Source organism: Raphanus sativus, chromosome 2 (assembly GCF_000801105.2).
Source record: "Raphanus sativus cultivar WK10039 chromosome 2, ASM80110v3, whole genome shotgun sequence".
Classification (NCBI taxonomy): Eukaryota; Viridiplantae; Streptophyta; class Magnoliopsida; order Brassicales; family Brassicaceae; genus Raphanus; species Raphanus sativus.
Genome location: NC_079512.1, coordinates 21,442,850 through 21,465,040, shown reverse-complemented (window position 1 = coordinate 21,465,040; position 22,191 = coordinate 21,442,850). Strand labels below are relative to the sequence as shown.

The window sequence follows — 22,191 nt, the reverse complement described above, 5'->3', positions numbered from 1 at the left end:
ATTTAGGTTGCCTTGATAGCATATATTCGCTAGAGTTTGGGTTCTTGTTTTTGCTTGTGTTGGGTTGTTGTAATTTGTAAATTCCGGTGTAATAAATTGTTTATAGTTTTTAGCAAAAAAATAAAAATAAATTGTTTATAGCATTGTAAAATTCTGGAAAATATATATACATAAATCTTAACATTTAAGAAATGAAAATATGGTGGTCTGGACCGTCGTGTCAGTCTAAAACTCAACAGTCCGATGTCCATAGACAAATCACTAAACAAGATATAATACGTTATTAGTCATAAACATTATTGGTCAGGGAAACAAATAAAATTTTGACCAAGCTATATACAAAAGGGTTTATATTCAACTGCAACTCACTACTATCCCTCTACCCTCACTAAGTGCTACGGATGATTCTTACGTGTGGGAAACGGGTGGAAATGAGTTGCAGGAGTTCTCCGTTAGCAAAACCTGGAACCAGTTAAGGAACAGGGCCTCTGAACAGCACTGGACTCAAAATATTTGGTTCAGAGGTCACATTCCTCGCCATGCCTTCACTACCTGGGTTGCTTACCAAGATCGCCTACCTACAAGAGCTAAACTAGTCAGTTGGGGCATGAACATCTCCTCCGCTTGTTGCCTCTGCAGTTTAGTGGATGAGAACATAGACCATTTGTTCCTTCGTTGCGAGATCAGTGGAACTGTTTGGAGTTATGTGATGTGCAGGTTAGGATACTCTCATAGAGGGTTCCACTCTTGGAATGCTCTCTCGGAGTGGATGAGGCTTCGAGACTCGGTGGTGAGCTTACCGCTCAAGTGAATTACTGCCCAAGTCACGATCTCCTGCCTTTGGACCGAGAGAAATAGGCGCCTCCATGACAACATCTCCCAAACACCGCTCTCTATCTTCAAGAAGATTGACCGTATCACCAGAGACGTTATTCTAGGAAGAAGGAAGAAGACTGCTCTGTTCCAGCACCTGATGCAGGAATAGCTCAGATTTGAGTAGTTTTTATTCTTTAAACCAAAATTTTGTTGTTAGTTTGGCCTTGTTTATTTTTGCCAAAGTTAACAAACCCTTCTCATATTTATATGATATTCACATTTTGGCAAAAAAAACAAAAGGTTTTATAACCTTTGAATTGCTTGGGATAACATCCCGATTTGTGTTATATGTTAGAAAGCTCTAGGGAATATTAATTAAACTATATTTGTCATCAAAATGCTTAATTTTTCGGTCAAACATCCATTTATAACTCTAAAGTTAAGAATATTTGGTATAAAATAGTGAAAATGAGTGATATATAAAAATGATTTACTATACCGTACGAGTGAAGCTAAACCACATGCAAATTTCATGTGGTGATTTCTTAATTTTGTCGTTTTACATATATTTTTTTGTCACAGAAACCATTTAAAGATATATATACATACATACATATAGTGTAACAAAAGATTTATAAACTGTTTTATATGTAAAACGTTTTCATGTTTATATATTAACGGAATATATCTAATTTTTAATAATAAATAATTAAAAATATTTATTAAAACTATTTATTAAAAATAAGTATTAATAAAATTATTAGAGTTTTTAAAATAATTAAAACGCTTATAAATATATAAATATATAGGAAAACTATTTATAAATTATTTTAATTAAAAAGTTTTTTATATGTATAGAAACTAATTTAATTAAATACTATTTAATAAAATTATATATATAAGCATTTTTAAATTTAATTTATACTAAGTTTATTTTATTCTATATGTTTTAAACTATTTATGAAATTTAGAAATTTTTAAAATTATTTATAAACATTTATGTAATTTCTATAAATTAAAAACATGTGTCAAATAAAAATATTTAAGATTTTTTAAATGTTTTTATAATATTTTATATATAAAAGATTTTATTTGTTAATAGGAATTTATGTAAAAGTTTTTATAAAATTTGTTTTCATATTTTAAGTTTCATTTATATATAAATATTGAAAAAGTATATAAATTTATTTATGAAAGAAACTATTTATGAAATTTAGAAAAAATTAAAATTATTTATAAACATTTATGTAATTTCTTTAAATTTAAAACATGTGACAAATAAATATATTTAAAATGTTTTAATTTTTTTATAATATCATATATATAAAAGATTTTATTTGTTGATAGTAATTTATGTAAAAAGGTTTTATAATTTTTTTTTCATATTTTAAGTTTCATTTTATTTATATATAAATATTTCAAAAGTATTTATTATAAACAATTGTATATTATGTTTCTTTAAAGTATCTAAAAAAATAAACAAAAAGGTAAAGTATCTAAAAATAAAAAATATTTAAAAACGTTTATGCAATTTCTATAAATTTAAAAAATTTGAAAAATAAAAATATTGTAAATTTTTTTAAATGTTTTTATAATATTTTTAAATATGAAATATTTTATTAGTTAATAGGACTTTATGTAAAAAGTTTTTATATAAACTATTTATGATAAAAAATTGTATATTATGTTCCCTTAAAGTAATCAATTTAAATAAATTATTAAAATTTATCTTTTAAATTTTAGTAATAGATTTAAATAATAAATTAAAATAAATATTTTGTTTTAAAAATAATTTATTAAATTTTGGACGAGTAGTGTATGTTATAAATTTCCGAGGAGTTAGAAATTTTAGACTCACAGTATTCCTCAGAATCGAAAATTTCTGACAAAATATTTTCGTGAAAAATCTCTGACGGATATTATTCGTTGGAATATCTTCAAAAATATATCTGTAAGAATTTGGTCAGAAATTCTTGAGACTGTCCGATAAAATTCAGATAAAAAAAATTCTTACTAAATGAACCGATGATTTTTTTGTGAGAAATTGATTATAAATAGTTTATTCTGATAAAATGCCGAAAAAATCATCCGTAGGAATTCATCTATTTTCTTTTATATAAAAAAACTCACACGCAGCCTTTGAGGTTGAATCCGAATAATTAAAATTTTGAGAAATCTGAATCGAATTCGAATGAATGTCTAAACCGAACTTGAATGAATACCAAACGTCTACTCTAATTTTGTCTACTCCAACTTTAAAACTTTAATGGAATCTATATATACAATTAAGAAATTAATATAATTTATCATAACATTACTTTATCAAAAGAAAATTATTATATGATATATTAACAAAATATGAATTATAACATTATCTTTTTTTAACTGAATTTATAACATTATCTTCATAAAACGAAAATTTGTATATGAATACATTAACAAAATATGATTTATCATAACGTTATCTTCATAAAAGCAAATCTATCGATATGATTTCTTATAACATTATCTTCATAAATACAAATCTATCAATATGAATTATCATAACATTATTTTCTTATCTTAACAAACCGTTTTTGAAATAGGAAACTGCAACGATTATAGATAGGATAATCACCTAATTTTGTTTTAAAAAAAAATAAATGAAAATAGCCTTGGCAGTATAAATATACAAGTCACTAGGGTATAACCTCACTTCTGTAGAATCAAACTTGAGAACTAATCCCTTAAAACGATGTCAAATAACTATGAAGATGGAGGAGTTTACTATGATCCTGACGAAAACATGTTCAATAACGATGAAGATGGAGGAATTTACTTTAATCCTGAAGACCAAGAACTCATCAAACTGCATCTACTACCCAAGTTAGAAACGTACCGAAAACCCCAAGTCAAAAGATAAAGAGTGGGAAGACTTCATCGAGATGAAGAACGTTTACGATAAGGAGCCATGGTTGCTGGACCATACCAATCACCCTTTGTTCAGGAAGAACGAGTGGTTTTATTTCGTGACAAGGAGTCAAGTGTCAGTGAAGAACATTGGTCGTGGTAGGAACTCGAAGAGGAGGGTCAATGAAGACAACGATGGTGGGAGTTGGAAGCCTAACGCTAAAAAATATATTGAGGACGAAGAAACAGGGGAGACCATAGGGAAAAAGCAAACCCTAAAGTTCACGAAAAGCGACAAGAAGAAGCAGAAGAGAGGAGACGGCACTTCTGTTGTTGTTCCCGGGAGCAATAGTAGCTGGATTATGCACGAGTATTCGCTACCTGACGAAAATACGTTTCAAGAACTGGTCCTGTGCAAGATTCGCAAGATAAGCAATTCTAAGGATGAAGATGATCATCATGAGTCTATTCCAGCTTCTTCCTCGGAGCCGCAGCGGACCAATACCGATCACGAGATTGCTCCAGCTCCTTCGTCCTTGGAGCATCAACAGCCGTTATTATGCCATCGTGGAGAAGCAAACATGGTTCATCAAAAAGAAGATACGACCGCAGTGATCCAGATGGTTCCAAGAAGATCGTCACATCGGGATGAACATGTTGAGGCCATGGAGGTGGCACATAACGTAGAAGAAGACGGTGGGATTGGAGATCTCTCTGACAAATTGGCAAGCACTGGATTAGATGATCAACAACAAACGCCAATCTACGCTGCTCCTCCTCCAGCTAGGCCTGGCGATAGATCTCTACCAATAGATGTGGATAAATCTGATGATGATGATGATGAATTGATGAACCAAGAGCTTGATACACATCTTTTCTAGTCCACCAAAAGCTTTTAGTTTTCATGTACAAACACAAGAAGTGCGAACACTTATTGAAAATCTTCTTCATGTTGCTCAAAATTATTCTTTACTGTTTTTAAAATAGCTTCAGTTATGTGATTTAACTTTTTCTTTTCATACGTCTTGTGAATATTTGGGTAATTAATAAAGTTAGATACAATACAACTGCATGATTACTAATAGGTTAGTGATATGATCTTTACAATGCTACGTACTTTTATTATTCTGCATGTTTAAAATTGAATTCATAATACAGTGGTGTAAGAGAGTACTTTGCCCTTAAAATAAGAAACAACTAGATCATGACCCGCGCGACCGCGCGGATTCCATTTTTGTCTTAACATATAACATATATTCTATAGTAGTTAATATAATTTGGAGTTTGTCTAATTCTATATTGTAGTTTTAAATAATTTTGAGTTTGTCCAATTCTATATTGTGTAGTTTAATATAATTGTGAGTTTCTCAGTTTCGTAGTATAGATATAGAGTGAAAATAATAATCTAATATTAACCAATACAATTTAAACTAACATAACTGAAGTCTTCATTATAATATTAATAAAATAGTTATAATTTATACAATAGATAAAAAAATATTTATGAGAAAAAACTAACAAAGATTAACCGTGCTGATATATAAATGTTTTATATTTGGTTAAATAATTTAAATGAAATAGTTTCAAAATTTTTATTAATAAAATAGTATTTTGAATGTATATGCAAAAAGTTCATTACGAAAATGATTAATGTGTTTTTTATAAAGTTAAATGCTTACAATGTTTCTGTTTTATACTTATTCACAATATAAATATTATGGCCCATAAAGTAAAATTTTATTGTAAATATCTATGTTTTGATATGTAATTAATAAGCCGTAACAGCAATTGTCTAAGAAAAATTAAAGATGTTATATTTTATTTTCCTTTTCTTTGCTATATATATAAGGAAATATATTCTAGTTATTGCATATCTAAGGTAAATCCGTCCCTTTAAATTATAGAATGTTCTATGTTATACTTATATTATTTGAGTATCAAGAAATATATATTCTGATATCTGTATCCAGCAATTTAAAATTTAAAGTTAATCAATAATTGGTTAAAGACTTGTTAATGACTTGCAGTCGACTAAAGAAGATGTATAATATAATGCAAAAAAATTATAGTTGTTTATGAATAGATGTATAATATAATGTACAGAAGTATAATATAATATAGAAAAAAATCATAGTTGTTTACGAACAAATGTATAATATAATGTATAATGTATGCAAAAAAATTATAGTTGTTTACGAATAGATGTATAACATAATGTCTAGAAATATAATATAATGTATAAAAATAATAGTTGTTTACGAATAGATTTTAAAGTTGTATTCCCACTCGATGTATAATTTAGAGAAAATGGGTTTTTTTTTGTTTACGAATAGATGTATAATATAATGTATAGTATCAATAGAGTTAAATTATTATACATTGAGTGTAAGATGCCATATAGTTGGTTGATATTTAGTTATTTGAGGAAAGATTTAAATGAAAGGTTAAGGTATAAATAATAATGTGATGTCCAACTTAAAAATCCACCTAGAGGAAGTTGTAATGTTTCTGTTTTAATAAGATAGATTGGTCTCCGCTGTAGTTTGAGTTATATATTTTCCTTGTATTAGGCTGCCTTGATAGCATATGTTCGCTAGAGTTTGGGTTGTTCTTGTATTTGCTTGTGTTGGGTTGTTGTAATTTGTAAATTCCGGTGTAATAAATTGTTTATAGTATTGTTAAATTTAGAAAATTATGTAAATCTTTATCGTTTTAATAAATAAAAATTTGGTAGTCTGGACCGCCGAGTGGGTCAAAACCTCAGCTGCCCACAAACAAAAATCAATAAGCAGAGATATAAGTAGTCACTACAACATCGGTCACGCAAACAAAGCAGAAAATCTTGACCAGGCTCTACCAAATGGTTCATAAACTTTGAGTTTCTTGGAACAGAAGTTAACGGTGCAGTATATTCAGAAAAGCTAACAGGCTGGTTAGTCTGAGGATAATCATTACAAAAGCCCAAGAAGTGGAAGTCGCATGGATAGATACACAAGCAATGGATTAGAAGCCCTTATGATCATGACCAGCACCGAGGATCAAGAGCAGCCACCAGTGTCAACTACCACTCCTGCTCACATGAATGTTGTTGCTCCTGCTCGTCCTGGACTCAAATTTTCACCAGAAGAATTGGATGACCACTCTACTCTGACGAATATGAAGAGTGCGACACTACGGGCCTATACGGTCTTGTAATCTTCTTGTCAAATTTTTACCACTGGAGAGAACGTCAAGACGTTTCTCTGCTTGCTTCCGTTGCAAGTATACGCTTTTCTTGTGGTAGGTCAAAATCTTATCCGATGTGTCAGAGAGAGGTTATTTCCAAGCAAAAGTAGGTCAGAAGAGCTCTATTGTCATCTATGGAGACTTCTTCAACTCAAACAAATAATTAAGAGAAGCAAGCTGATTCTAAATTACTCATACATAAACTTATTTTAAAACAGTGTCAGCATAATGACCTTGAGCAAGTCAAAGAACTTAAACTACATACAACTAGCTTTTATTGCTTTAGAATATGTTTTGTATGAACTTATTCAACACATTAACCTAATGCTGAGGATAATTGATATGTGCACATATGTAGGATAACCATGTTTCACATAGACTATCCAAACTGAACACCCTACATATGACCCTGACTAGTTGAAACCTAATGTAACCACGCTGCTCATATATATGAAACACAACTGTGCAGATTTATTCACTTCATCTTGCAATACATGGTAGGTACTCATTCAGGTAAACTAAGAATCAGATCACAGCTGAAACCTTCTGTCTTGTGTCTAATACATCAGCTAGAAGTCAACAAGCAAAGATGCCGAATAATAAAAGTACATAGCATTATTCCTATAACTTGTCATGATGATAATACTACTACCGAAGTAGTTAACCCACACAACTGTAAGAAACCGTCTAAATGATGACATGGGCCGTGCGGTGTAATACTAATTCAAAAAGGAAAAAAAAAAACATTTCTTAATTAGCTTTTCTTTGATAGTGTCTTCAATAAAAAGGTCAACTCAGAGTTTTCTCAAATTTTAAACACACAAAATTCTCATGGAAAAGAAAGTTTCGAAGAATCTGACATTCACAAACTAAGGTGAAGATCATCTTCGTTCCAGATGGCTGGAGTTGTGGGATCACATGGTATCTGGATGATAATTGGTGTCCATGTGATGCTCTTGGTGTTAGCTCAAGACAAGGATCCATTTGTGCTGTATGACTTCAGGGGAGCCAACCTTTATCTTGATGGAATGGCAAATATCAACGATGGTCGATTGCATCTTACAAATGATACCAAGACCAGCACTGGTCATGCTATGCTCAAAACTCCCTTGAATTTCACAGCCTCATCTCCCAGCTCATTTTCCTTTTCAACAGAGTTTGTCTTTGTAATCTTTCCACTGGCTAAACCTCCTGCATACGGTCAAGGTATGGCTTTTGTGGTAGCTTCTAAGATAGACCTCATGGCTAAGGGCACTGCAACTTCAGGTTTAGGGCTTTTTAATCCAGAAAACAAAAATATAACTGAAAACCAGATCCTGGCCATAGAGCTTGACACTAATGAAAGCTCTGAATCATTTGACGAAAGCGATAACCATGTAGGGATTGATATTAATAGTATAGTCTCGGTCGAATCTGCCAATGCTACTTACTTTAATGGTACAGAGGGAAAGAATGAAACTCTGCTGCTTGCAAGTGAAAAACCTATTCTGATATGGATAGATTATGATGGAACAGAGAAGGTACTTCATGTAACGTTAGCTCCAGTACCAACTCCAAAGCCTGTTTCACCTCTCATGTCAAGTTCCATCAAACCAAGTGTTCCTCTCTTGTCAAGATCCATCGATCTTTCAGAAGTTTTCAATGAAACAATGTTTGTAGGTTTCTCTGGATCTACAGGCACAGTCAAAAGTGACCAATACATTCTTGCATGGAGTTTCAAGAAAGGCGGAAAAGCAGAAAGCATTGACCTCTCAAAGGTTTTGGATCCCCCTACTCGACCTCCACACTACAAGAAATATCAACATTGATAGCGCCGTAGAAACGCTATTGTATCGTTTTAGTAGCGAAAACACTTACGCTATGACAGCCGCAGCTATGGTAGACCCTCCTTCTATCATAGCGTTTTTCGTATGCTACAATAAGCAGATATATTATAGCGTTAATCATTTGCTATATGATAGTTTTTTACGGCATTTGATTCGTGCTATAGTATATTTTTTCATAACTAATTTTCTGTGCTGTAAAATATTTTATAATGACTAAAATATAATGCTATGATTAAAAATAAATAATAATTAAACTAATTAAAATAAATTAAATTAATTAATTAACTCGATTAATTAAATAAAATAATAATTAGATCGAAATTAATTCATAATTAAAATTGAAATTTTATTTATCAATTCATATCGGTATACAAAGAATTAAAAAACACAATAAACCAAATACAAATCGATAACATCAAACCAAAAATAACATTAAACCAAAATCTAACTAACCAAAACATAATTAACCTTAACCTAAACCTAATCCGCCGCTACCAAGCCTCCGCCTCCGCCTCCGCCTCCAGCCTCCAGATTTTCCACCTCAAGCTTCGGTTCTCTTAGTCCAGCCTCCATAACCTCTATTCGCTTACTCCTGTTGGACACCTCCTCTGGTTCTTCTTCACTAGTTCAATTCTTCTACTTTCACCAAAATTAAAACCACACATAAGAGAGATGATGAGAAAGTAGTTATTTGCAGATCTAGAAAAGGAGGAGATTCGTTACCATTGACATAGCCAGTATGGAGATGGAGAGACATGGAGCCGTAGAGAGAGAGAGAGAGAGAGAGAGAGACGGACAAGATGGACGAATGAACAGCACGCTTCTCTTGCCTCTGCTCTGTTAAGCTTAGTGAAACCCCTAAACAAAAACCACAAACTTCATGAGTTCGACTGAGGAAAGTAGAGACAAGAGAAATCGGTGAGATAGAGGACGAAAAGGAAGAAAGCAGAGGATGAAGAAGAGGAAATCAATGATAAGAGGTTGACAGATGAAAAATAAAAAAAAGAATCTGGAGATAAGAGGAGAAAGGGTTACGAGGGGAGAGAGAGACAAAAGAAGAAACACAAAAGGGTTAAATCTGACCCTTGGATTAAAGAATATCAACGGTTAAGATGGCGATCCGCGCACTTGTGTATTAGTGGGTCATATTTTCAGTCCATTTATTTGTTTATTAACCAATAAAAAAAATCTTTTGTCTGTGTTTTTGTTATTTTTTGTCAACTGTGTTTTGTTATTTATTTACTTAACTTTTTAATTTTATAGCATTTCTTTTCTTTACTCTAACACACTTGTATAATTTTTTTAATTAAAATTTAGATTTTAGGTTTTTATTAAGTGGAGATATGGTTTATGTTTTGAATTAGGGTTTAGGGTTTAGGGTATAGAGTTTGATTGAAGATTTAAAATTTTATGTTTGTGTAAGTTATAAATTAAGATTAAAAAAATTGAGTTTAATTTAACAGATTTAGGGTACATGTTAACTGAGATATAGTATTTGATGTTTATAGTTTAAATTTGCTTTTTATTATTTAAATTTTGAATTTGTGTGATTGACTAAAATATTAAAAACTAAGAGTTAATGTTTTATGTTATAGATTAATAAGAGGCATGTGGTTTAGGGTTTAGGGTAAGATTTATAATTAAGTATATGGTTTTGAAATGATTAGATCTATGAGTTTGTATGCTAGGTTTAAGTTTGGGGGTTAGTGTATTAGATTTAGGGTGTAGATTTACGATTTAGTGTTTGAGGTTTAGAATTTAAATTTGAGATTATATTTTTTAAATTACATATTTAGGGTTTAGGGTTTTGTTTTTTTTCTAAAAAAATACACCCTAAACCCTAAACATGTTTTATACCTTAAACATAAACTTTCAAATTCAATATTTTTATAAATCTAATTAGAAAAAAATACAAAATACATAGGGTTATTTTTACATTATATGTTATATGTTTGAAAAGATTATATATATGACTTTGTATGTAGAGTTTGAATTTGAAGTTTAGGGTATTAGATCTAGGGTGTAGATTTAGAATTTAGTGTTTGAAGTTAGATTGTAAATTTGAGATTAGATTTTTAAAATGATTGAAATTTTTAAATTTATGTTTAGAGTTCTAAAACACGTTTGGGATTTAGGGTATTGTTTTTTTTAAATTATAAAAAATACAAATAAACTAAAATATTTTTTATAAATCGAAATTTGTTTACAAAATTACAACCGCTTTATCGAATCAAAATTACAAATGGTTTGGTCTGAGATTCTCTAAGGAACCTTCATTCCTGACTAGTGCTTTCTGTTTTGGCGATGAACGACAAAAAATACCGAGGCACAACCAGTAGCTTTTAGTTGAACCATTCCATTTGTTATCTGACGCAATACATTTTCCTTCAAAGCCTGCAAGACAATTTATATGTGAGATGAATATATCCCCCATCAATTCAGTGTTTCAAAAGAAGTTGTTACCTCTGCAATGACAGGAACAAAACGAAGGCATTTCCACAACATCACCTGTCAAGAAACAAGTTAAACACAACAAAGTCATAAATATCAGACAAGGAGTTTCAGTGCTATTTGTAATAGAAACAAAGCTCCTCCGATGCAATGCAAGTAACTCACCAAACTACAGAATAAAGTAACCAATTACCACCAAGCAGAAGAACATCATCACAACATTCATGTCCGAGTGTGTTGCAACATTTGCTTTAAGAGATAAGACTGTTTAGTATAAGAAAAGAAAGCGAGATGAGTACTTGTGTGTGATGCTACTTACTTTGCAGCTCCCTAAGCCATCTACCAATGCTCTGAACAGGCTGCTGTCTGCTGATGTCGTAAACAAGAAGAGCTCCAACAGCACCTCTGTAAAAAATCAGGAACTCATTCAATAAAGAGAAACGAGAAGGATAACACATATATCTGTACTTACTTCTTCTCTTAGCCATAGCGACAGAGTTAGTACCATCTTCCAGTGCCCACTACTTGGTAGCACCACCTGTAAGCAAGTGGGTTACTTAATCCAGTTCTTGAACAGAAATTGACAATATCATTCATAGATTCACGCAAAGAGTTGAAATGAAACAGAGGCAGTGCTGCTCTAAGATTTCATTCATAGATTCACCCAAAGGGACAAAGTAAAAGAAGAAACAAAAAGGCAGAGACTTAACCCAGAATCGATTTCAAAGTGTAAGTCTTATAATGATTGAAAACGCACAGAGACAACAAGAACCACAAATTGATTTTCGAAAACAAGACATCTGAAGCTCTGAACTTCCCTACAACTAAAAGTTTTAAGAAGCCAAACCTTTTGTCGAAACGCCATTGTTGCTCTTCTCCACTTTGATTCCGGCGATGACGAAACGGAACAAGACGGAGATGCCGGTTTGAAGCAAGAACGCGCCAGAGAAGCATGATTTGGAGCAGGTGCTATAGTGCTGTAGTTTGGTCACGGACTCAGTGATGGATTGCGATTTCTGACGTCACAAACGACGGTGAGACTGTTGCGGTGTGAAGCAGAACACGGCGGTTTGATGAGCATAGACACGACAGTGAGGCTCGAGAGTGGACAAGAGGCGCCACCGTGTTCGATTGGGGGTGAGTGGAGACCACATAGCGGTGGTCGGAGCTCGAGATCGAGCAGAGGGGAAACGGAGAGATGAGACTCGAGAAGGGCATAGATGACGAGAAAATAAGAACTTTTTTTAAGGAAGAGATAAAAACTCTAATGAAAATAGAATTGTTATTTTTTTTCTTGGTAAAAAGTGAAGAGAAACCCCAAAAATTGGCTAAGTATTGGCTCCAAAATATTTTTTCAGCTCTAGTAGTGATTTTTGCTTTCCCGCTTAATGAAATTTTATCCTAGCACAAACTTAGTGTTACAATAGAGTGGTGATAAGATTTTGGCATTTTTGGTAGCAATTCGTGAATTCGTGCTACCATGAACTGCTACCAATACTCATATTTCTTGTAGTGCCACCACCCTCAGCACCACCACCACCACCCTCTCCATCAGAGTCAGAGTCTAAAGGCTCAAAGACACTAATTCTAGTTGCTACTATACTGTCAATTGCTATTCTGCTGATGCTTGGAGGAGCGGTGTATCTGTACCAGAGAAGGAAGTATGCAGAGTTGCTTGAACAGTGGGAACAAGAATATATCCCCCAAAGGTATTCATTTAAGAACCTCTACAAAGCAACCAAAGGTTTCAAGGAGAGTCATCTACTTGGAGCTGGAGGTTTTGGAAAAGTATACAAAGGAGAACTTCTCTCCGGTACTCAAATCGCAGTTAAGAGAGTCTCCCATGATGCAGAACAAGGAATGCAACAATACGTCGCGGAGATCGCTAGTATGGGAAGGCTAAGGCACAAGAACTTGGTTCAGCTCCTTGGCTACTGCAGACGCAAAGGTGAATTGCTTTTGGTTTATGACTACATGCCAAATGGAAGCCTTGATAACTACTTGTTTAATAAAGACAAGGTGAAAGATGTCACTTGGTCTCAGAGAGTGAATATAATCAAGGGAGTAGCATCTGCCCTTCAGTATCTTCATGAAGAGTGGGAACAAGTTGTGCTACACAGAGATATCAAAGCTAGTAACATTCTTTTAGATGCCGGTCTAAATGGAAGGTTAGGAGATTTTGGCTTTGCAAGATTCCATGATCATGGCCAGAATCTTGAAGCCACACGTGTGGTAGGAACCATTGGCTACATGGCACCAGAGCTAACTGCAATGGGAGTGACCACTACTTGCACAGATGTCTATGCTTTTGGATCTTTTATCCTTGAGGTGGTTTGTGGGAGGAGGCCAGTAGACACTGAGAGACCACTTGAGCAAATGATTTTACTTAAATGGGTTGCTAGTTGCGGAAGCAGAGATAACTTAATGATTACTGTTGACAGTAAACTCGAAGGAAACTTTAAAGCTGAAGAGGTGAAGATGCTTTTGAAGCTAGGCATGCTATGTTCTCAGAGCAACCCAGAGCATAGACCTAGCATGAGACATATAGTACAATATCTGGAAGGGAATGTCCCTGTTCCGAGCATATCATTTGATACAGCTGGTTTTGGTATTCCCACTATAAGCAATGAAACTGTAACGCAAATGACAACCACCTCTTCTACATCAGCTAATTTCTGTTTCGAAGATGTTACAATCCTGTTTGGTGGTCGTTGAAGTCTGCATCACATGCTGCTAAAGCTTACATGTAAGCTTCTTACCTTTGCTATATATACAATGTTGTCTTTTAAGTGAATGGAATGTATTTGAACGTTTTTTTTTCTTCCTTTTGCCACGATGCTGCTCAGCGAAATGATTGTATTTGAAGTTTTTCTTTCTTCTTGCTACAATGTTGTGTACGTAATCTTGATATAGATGGATTGCATTGTGATGTGTTATTGTTTCTCAAACTGTGGAAGTAGTAAGTACACTGACATGCATGTCAGGTTTGAGCACAACATGTCCTCAGTGTTGCCTTGTGATGGTTGCATCTACAGGCAGAACCAGAAGTAACCAATAAATTTTCACGATGATGCAGATTAAACAAAAGCCGGTGACTCTCTCACATTCAACCGAATTAGGCCAACAACGAAGAAGAATCAATCACCTGCTGGAAAAAAGACTAAACCTCCACCAATTGTCAAAGCTTTCAATTCAGATTAGCCCCTTGGATGAATACATATAAATCATGGAAGAGAGAGAGAGAAACTAACCAGGATTCCTAATACGATGAAGAGCTCCTTCGAGAGTTATAAGAGTTCCACAGGCATGTCTCGGCAATATAGAGGGGAGCCCCATGCATGCATTGCCTATCAAATATTTACAGTAATTAACACTTAACAACAATCAAGAACATATAAACTGACAAAGGAACAAGACAAGATTCAAAGCTCACCAAATTAACGAATACCAAAGCCATAGAGAAGCCTTCCAACAGGTGTCCTTGAGACAGCGGAAGACATGATCGGAGGGAGACAAGTGAGGATTATCCCGCTAATTTTGTTTGTTTATCTCTGATATTTCAGAAAGAAAAATACTATATGGTTTGTTATCTTTTTCCTGCTACAAAAGTACGAACAAAACTATAATTTTGTAGATTAGGGTTTTCTTTAATAGTATATAAATCTTTTCATCTTCTCAGCCATTCTTAAACCTCTGCAAGTTCGTGGAACAGATCACGAATGAGCCCGTTGTCCCCAATGGTAGTTTATTTAATAGTTATCTCGTTCGGTTTCTGTCCAATGTGATAATTTTTTGGCAGAAAATGTCAGAAAAATTACAGTGGAGGTGAAGTGACGAATTTTTTATTCTAGGTTTGCAGAGACGAGACAATGGTGGTAAGCAGAGAGAAGTAAGCTCTTATCTTCTTCCCCTGTTTCAGTTTTCTTGTTTTAAATTTGTATTTTTCCAGCTCAACGTATCAATATCATGAGCTTGTTGTGCTCTTTGGTTAGCTGGCTGGCTCTCAAACATTATTGCCGCAAAAAACAGATTGTTTTGCACGATCTTATGGAGCTTGGCTAAATAGATTCTGATTTCTGAATGAAGGAATATGATTTATCATACATTATCTTCATGAAAACAAATCTTTCAATATGATTTATCATAAGCATTATCTTCGTCTCTTAATTATCTTCATGAAAACAAATCTATCAATATGATTTATCATACATTATCTCCATAAAAACAAATACATCAATATGATTTATCATACATTTTGATTTTGTAAAAATTAAAATAGCCTTAAACTTAGTACTACAAAATATACAAGTTGGTAGGTTATAACTTATAATCAAACTTAAGAACTAAACCCTGATGATGATGTCAAATAACTATGAAGATGGAGGATTTTACTTTGATCCTGACGAAATCATGTTCAATAACGATGAAGATGGAGGAGTTTACTTTAATCCTGAAGACCAAGAACTCATCAAAGAGCATCTACTACCCAAGTTAGAAACGTATCTACAACCCGAGTCAAAAGATGAAGATTATGAAGACTTTCATCGTGATGAAGAACGTTTATGATAAGGAGCCATGGTTGCTGGACCATACCAATCATCCTTTGTTCAAGAAGAACGAGTGGTTGTATCTAATATGCTTTTAGCAGACCATAGGGAGCTTCCAAATGTGACCATGTAATCAACCATTTCAAAGAGAACATTGAATCCTCTGCTTTTAACATCTTCAAAGACACTGTCGCACATGGCATCTCTAAAGGGTTTCAAGATCACCAAAAAATTAAAGGGTGCCTCACAGTCTTGCGTCCAGTTAATCATGTCCAATAAACACCATGCAATGAACACCACCACTTTAAAAACAATTTTTATTTTGTTTTTCATCTAAGTGACATATGTTTTTACTGTCATCTGGCCTAGAAAAAAAGATAAAATCAGAAGAAAAAGAAAAAAAATGTTAGGAAATCTAATAATGTCAATATCATATATTTCTAATTTTGAGATAAACCACCATCATTCTCTGGTTCAATGAAGCTTTTCTCAATTATCTCTCACACATCATGTACTCCTAAATTAATCATACTCCAATTATCATAGTTTCTCCTAATGAGCAATGAAACTTGGAAATGAACACGCTATTCCCGATCTTCAATAGGAACTTGTAGTTCCGATACCACTTTGTTATAATGAAAAACTATGTTGAGATGGAAAGAGTGTTTTAAGTGTTTGAAGAGAATGAAATTTTATAAAGACAAAAGTTTTTTATTACTTACAAGATGATTACCTATTATTTGGATGATTCTTACAAATTTGGATGATGCAAAATAAGAGGAGAGTGGAGAGTGGAGATATTTATAGTCTCCAAAGTACAAAATATCTTATAAATTTCAATCCTAAATCTAGATAATTCTACTTAAATATCTAGATAAATTAATCCTAATTATTTAGTTTTTCTCTATGAAAATATCTATATTTTTATTGTAATGAAGTGGAAGATCATTCTTGACATTTTCTAGAATTCGGTCTAAGTTTGGGCAAATAGTGAAACACTCACATGTAGTGTCACGTTCAAGAGATCTCCAATGAGAACTTTGGTTTGAAATGAGTGCATTAGGCCATTCCGAAAAAATAATGTGGAGTAGAGAAGTATGCTGACAGGAAGATTGTGGAGTAAATGATAAGCTATGTCATGATTTCCCCACGTCAACTCCATCTTGCTAGTAACAAGCGATAAAGATTTTAAGAATGCAGTGCAAGATTTATGTTATGATTGCTATATCATGCTATCAGCGATTAAAGGTCATTTTGAGAAGATTCCATTAGTGGCCAATTTACCCAATGCCTATTGGATTTGGGAACATATGCTAAGAGGATCAGCTTTCCATCCGCTTCGAGTTGGGAGATGATTTGCATGGTTTCTGTCAGATTTGGTTGAGGGAGGTGGACCTATGCCTCAAGAGTAGTGATTGGGAAGAGAACAAGGTGTTCTTGTGGACTTTGCTAATTGATTATGTGTGAAAAACTAAGGAGTTTGTTTGTTTGTGTAATAACTAATGGATTTGTAAAAGGTAATAAATTTATGTAAAAGTTTAATTCATGTTCTAATATTCATCTTTTCTGGTTTAATTGCTTCAGAAAGTAAATGTGGGAAAAAGATGGTGTTATTTATGATTCGATGATATAACATGAGCGGTTTTTTTAATCTCAAGTTTTGATAAAGAATAGGACAGCAAGCATATTGATAATGAAAAAAGGAACTCATGGAACATGGTTAAAGATTTCATGCCAACTATAGATGTATGCAATATTCAGTATAATATTCAAATTCTTATATAATATATAAATGATCTGAAAAAGAAACCACACACGAAATCTCTGAGTAAGATCCAGTAAATGATGCACCAAAGATCCAAGCCCGTTTGCTCCTTTGCTTCTCACTTTCTGGAGCTCTCTGATGATCATGAAAGCCAACTAGGGACAATTCAGCTGTACTAATGCAAGTCATATGAGTCCCTCTGACCCTCACTGCACCTTTTAGCCAACATGTGGCTCGAAGATTGCCCACACAGCTGATGGTTGAAGCGTTCATGGGTCAACCACATCCATGTTTTCATGTCTGGTTCTTGCTGTTGACATGGTGACAGCATCGTCTGCTTCAGCTTCCCTTGCACTGCTGCTGATGTTCCGGTTTTTGGAATGGCAAGGAAGTTTCTTTGAATGAGCAGATCCTGAGGGTTGAAGGAGTGTGAGTGCAGTTGACTGCTTGGATCCGCCATCTAATGATTGTCCGGTAACTCCACCCCGTGCAAGCTCATTCTTCAACAATCGTAATTTTCAGTCAAGAAGACAGACTGGAGGATTGTTTTGACAAACCTGTAAGCTCTCTGCTGCATCAAACATGGTAAATATTTGGATGATTCATCAGAGGAAGACCTTGGTTTTCGGTGAGGAACTTGCTCATTACCCTCTATCAGAATCTGATCTACCTCATCAGCATTGTTTCTTATCTAAGAATAAATTAAGCCGTCAGATTAAGAAAACTTGTAAAACATGCAACACATTGAAGGGAAGGTAGTGATCCAAACAGTCCCTTGAACTTTATAAAAGCATATTGGGTCAAAAAATTACTTGCCATGTAATTGAGACGATAAAATTGAACATACAACAGTGCGATGTTTTCTAAGTATTCTTTTCCAATGAGTATTTCTTTAGAGCCTCTCTATACGTAGTATAAGCAGCGCTTCAAAATTACCCTACATGGATAACAGATGCATCCTATAGTGAACATACAAGGGCAGCAAGTGAATGTAAGGTCCTAGCTAGTTGTTCATCTTCCTTGTTTCCCATTTTATGAATCGTAATCCCATTTACCTTGAAAAAAGTTTGTGGTGCTCAAGCCAATGCAAAGTTTGCTAGCTCCCTTCCACCATTGCTTTCAACAAACGGAACCAGCAAGAATAGCTCCCTTCCACCATTGCTTTCAACAAACGGAACCAGAAAGAACTCAGTCTAATTAGTGCATGGTATTAAGCATCTCTCATAAAGCTTAATAGCCTGCAAGTCAAAACATTAAAAGGATAAAATATAAACAAGAAAGGAACCAAACTAAGCAGAATAAAAAATCAAGACATTCCCGTACTCAATCTAAGTCCCCATATGTTTTCTGATTAGTGTCCAACAGATTTACATGAAAATAAGGCCTTCGGATTAGTGTCTCAAAGCAACTTTATTTTTTCCTTCAATTGTTGTGAGTCTTTGTCCCCAATTGACAAGTATGCATGCAGTGCTTTTGCCACAGCCAAACTAAAGGAAGGACTCATCAAGTCTCTTATAAAAATAGAGATTTCCTCATTAGTGTGACGCACAGGGACCAAATCTTTTTCCATGGGCTCTCAAGAAAGGTCTCCGTCAACATCTAATCTACATTTAATCTTCTGAAGCTACAAGTGTAGAGTAATGGAGAAACTTAAACCACGAGAACTCAAAGTAACAGAACATCATGCCATAACATTATATAGAACTGTAAAAGTACATACTTCAGGGTCTAAAGATGCTGCTGTTGTTTTACGAGTAGGGGGTTACTCCTGTTTTTACTTCTTTCTTTTTTTGTTAAAAAAAATAACCTCCCCTTGATTGCTATAGCTTGTTGCTTACAAGAGGATCTCTCAGCACAAGTTAGGACTCTGAAGAAACGTGTTAAAGAGGCAGAGGAGGAACGATATCTGAGTATGAAGGTTCGTTTTCCTTGTTTTCTCAACTTACACATTGTTGATAGGCTGAGGAAGATGCAGCATCTTCATTTGTTGCAGTTTCCCGGACAAAGTATTAGAGAGAGAGATGGCCAAAGTAAAATAAGAACTACAGGTTGAAGTGTGTTTGAGTCACATAGTTTATGGTCATAGTCTTCGTAGTTTCTACGAATAGCAATGTTCTTAATATACACAGAAAGAATCAATGTTGAGGCAGCAAGAACAACAGCGTTTAGCAGAAGAACAAACCCGAGTTACTTCTTCAATGTCTCAAAAATCAGGAACTAGTACAGAAGATTTCAGTTTTTTTAACAGTGGTGCTGCAGGTAATATGTGACTTTATGCTAGTCTCTTTGTTTCAAAACAAGTCCTTGTTCAGCTGTTACAATCATCTCGTGTTTATGTGTAAATGCTTTCTAAGTCATTCAGAAATTGTTTTACTGAATGTGCAATGGTTGGATACGTATCAATAACTCTGTTCTCTCTCCGTGCTGTTTGTTATGCAGAGATATCAGAATCAAGTAAGAAAATGTTTTTAACCCATTACTGCCCCTTGCCGTCATATATAACCTTCTTCAACGTTTTATGGAATCCAGTAAGAAGATAAAGAAGTATTCGAGAAGCAGTTGCAAAAATATGGCCGTTGTACTTGAATGACTGGAGAGTAGTAGGCAAAAGCTTCTCATGGAGGTACATGTCTTAGCTTTTTGCTAAAGAGGATACATTCTTGAAAACTATAGAGGAACAGAGTCGTCTACTACACTCGAATCAAAATTAAACATTAAACATATCCATAAACTTCAACTTGTAGATGGTCTATGTTACATCTTTTTATCACATGGCATCTTCTGGACCAAAAGCGAAGTCGGCCTGGAACCGTTGCTTATGCAGCGGCTGCAGGGTCGTTGATGACTCCCAAAAAATCGTCTTTGATGGTACCCACACAAAACTGCCAAAATCAGAAGACAAATGTGCAAACACTTAAAAAAGATTCAAGCCGAAAAAAATATCCAACTGTTAGTTGCATGGTGGAGAGTGTACATACGATTTCAGTGGCATCGACTCTTGTTCCAATAATCTTTAGCCTTACTTCACATTCTTTCTGGATCTTAACCTGCAGGAAGACATTGGTAAGATTAAAGATAGGTGAAACACAGAGGCGAAAACAAGAAACAGGGAAAAGGAACACACTGATCCATCAGATGTCGTGTAGTTAGGCATGTCTCCAGCCTGAAACTCCATATCATCTGGAATCAACTGTAATGAAAAAAAAAAGAGTAAACATCAAACACATACAACCAAAAAAAAAAGAAAGACCTAGTAGGGGTCAAAACCATGATGACAAACTTACATGCTTGGACACAAAAATCTGAACAGGGCCAGCTTCAGCGAAGAAACCCATCTGAGATTCATTAGAAAATTATCTTACATTTACTTTTACAGTCACCAATAAAGACAAAATGGAAGTAACTATAATAGATTACCTTATTGACCAAAGTGACAACAGCTTCCAAAATCTCGCCTTTGAAAGGTCTGAAAACAACGCACTGGTACTTAACGGGGAAGGTGACGAAGGCAGTCCCATCTCGGATCAATCCTTTCCCTACGCTTTCTATTCCTGTTATCGCCACTACAAACCCATGTCGCCCACTGTCACCCAAACCCAAACACAAAAAAAAAATGCATCTTAAATCTAATTCGAAAAACAAATCTTAGCAACGTTTTACTGGTGTAAACCGATTCAAGTCATTTCCAGAATCAATCAACAAATACTAATCGAGACACAAGAAGAGACTGGACTGCTATATATGGATTTCTATCCTAAGATCAAAGAAAGATAGCTACTTTAAAACAAACAAGCAGCATGGGTTCTCAATCCTGACTACTATAACCACAATGCCCAAGACACCCCGGTTATGCCCCAATTGAACCGATTCAGAGCATTCAATCAGTAATCACAAAACAAAACTCAATTGAACGAGACGGAAGGAGTTAGGGTTTCGGAGCAACTGAATTCAACGAAGCCCAGCCCAAGAAACAAGAGGAGGGAGGGTTGAAGATGAAAAGTAGGGTTTCGGATTTCGGAGTGGAGAAACCTACCTGCAAGTGCCCTCGACATCTTTCATGAGCTTAGAGACGAGATTTTCACGAAGGTTGCGACCAAAGAATCGAGGATGTAATTGCATGTTTCGCTCCAACACTATGTGGAAGAACATCCTTCTTGTCTCTCTCTCTCTCTCTGCCTTTTTCGCTCTCGCTCTGACTCCGCGCGGCGCTAGTTAAATGTCGGGTAGTAATAAGTTCCCACAAATGCTAGCAGACATCTCTTTTAACCGAGCGTCTATAAAGAATGAACAGGGTGGATATTGTAAAATAACACTATTTCCTTTATTTTCTTCTTTTTTCGGTTCAACCATGAATCGGTTATATATAAACTGGCTGGATCTCATAATTGGTTCGACCATGATAAAACCACAAAAACTATCAAAAATCTATAAACAATTCATATAAACATAAAACTAGTTTACATTTATAATGTTTTATATTAAAATTTTATTTATATTTTAATTATGAATCATTATTGCTAACATTACTTTTAAATGTATATACTAAAAATATATTATACCTTTGATTCGGTCGAACCATATTGAACCGTAACTCAAAAATATTCTGGTTCCATATTTCCATAGATATTTGGAGACAGTCGGAATGCACATGGATATGTACTTAGTGGGGGTT

General features: G+C 34.2%; 5 protein-coding genes and 1 long non-coding RNA gene across 6 annotated transcripts; 4 read left to right on the top strand and 2 right to left on the bottom strand.

Moving 5' to 3' along the window:
• The first annotated feature begins 199 nt into the window (after positions 1–199).
• Positions 200–811, top strand: LOC130508622 (uncharacterized). The gene is made up of 2 exons (XM_057004214.1): positions 200–219; positions 394–811. The coding sequence occupies exons 1-2, from the start codon at positions 200–202 to the stop codon at positions 809–811; spliced, it is 438 nt and encodes a 145-aa protein (XP_056860194.1).
• A 2,929-nt stretch (positions 812–3,740) lies between these two features.
• LOC130508621 (protein SOMBRERO-like) lies at positions 3,741–4,586 on the top strand. Its single transcript, XM_057004213.1, has one exon. It carries the CDS (start codon positions 3,741–3,743, stop codon positions 4,584–4,586), a length of 846 nt encoding a protein of 281 aa, XP_056860193.1.
• Positions 4,587–7,826: 3,240 nt separating this feature from the next.
• Positions 7,827–8,738, top strand: LOC108837343 (putative L-type lectin-domain containing receptor kinase II.2). The gene has a single exon (XM_018610403.1). The coding sequence runs from the start codon at positions 7,827–7,829 to the stop codon at positions 8,736–8,738; it is 912 nt and encodes a 303-aa protein (XP_018465905.1).
• Positions 8,739–9,085: 347 nt separating this feature from the next.
• LOC130507880 (uncharacterized) lies at positions 9,086–9,823 on the bottom strand. The gene is made up of 2 exons (XR_008942501.1): positions 9,480–9,823; positions 9,086–9,392 (listed from the first exon to the last, which is right to left on the bottom strand). It is a non-coding gene; the product is annotated as an uncharacterized LOC130507880 (long non-coding RNA).
• A 2,863-nt stretch (positions 9,824–12,686) lies between these two features.
• LOC108837972 (putative L-type lectin-domain containing receptor kinase II.2) lies at positions 12,687–14,141 on the top strand. The gene has a single exon (XM_018610960.2). The coding sequence runs from the start codon at positions 12,831–12,833 to the stop codon at positions 13,920–13,922; it is 1,092 nt and encodes a 363-aa protein (XP_018466462.2). The 5' UTR covers positions 12,687–12,830; the 3' UTR covers positions 13,923–14,141.
• A 5,931-nt stretch (positions 14,142–20,072) lies between these two features.
• Positions 20,073–21,770, bottom strand: LOC108837973 (DNA-directed RNA polymerase II subunit 7). Its single transcript, XM_057002582.1, has 6 exons — positions 21,553–21,770; positions 20,937–21,102; positions 20,804–20,854; positions 20,644–20,709; positions 20,498–20,566; positions 20,073–20,401 (listed from the first exon to the last, which is right to left on the bottom strand). Exons 1-6 carry the CDS (start codon positions 21,666–21,668, stop codon positions 20,336–20,338), a joined length of 534 nt encoding a protein of 177 aa, XP_056858562.1. The 5' UTR covers positions 21,669–21,770; the 3' UTR covers positions 20,073–20,335.
• Between the last annotated feature and the right edge of the window lie 421 nt (positions 21,771–22,191).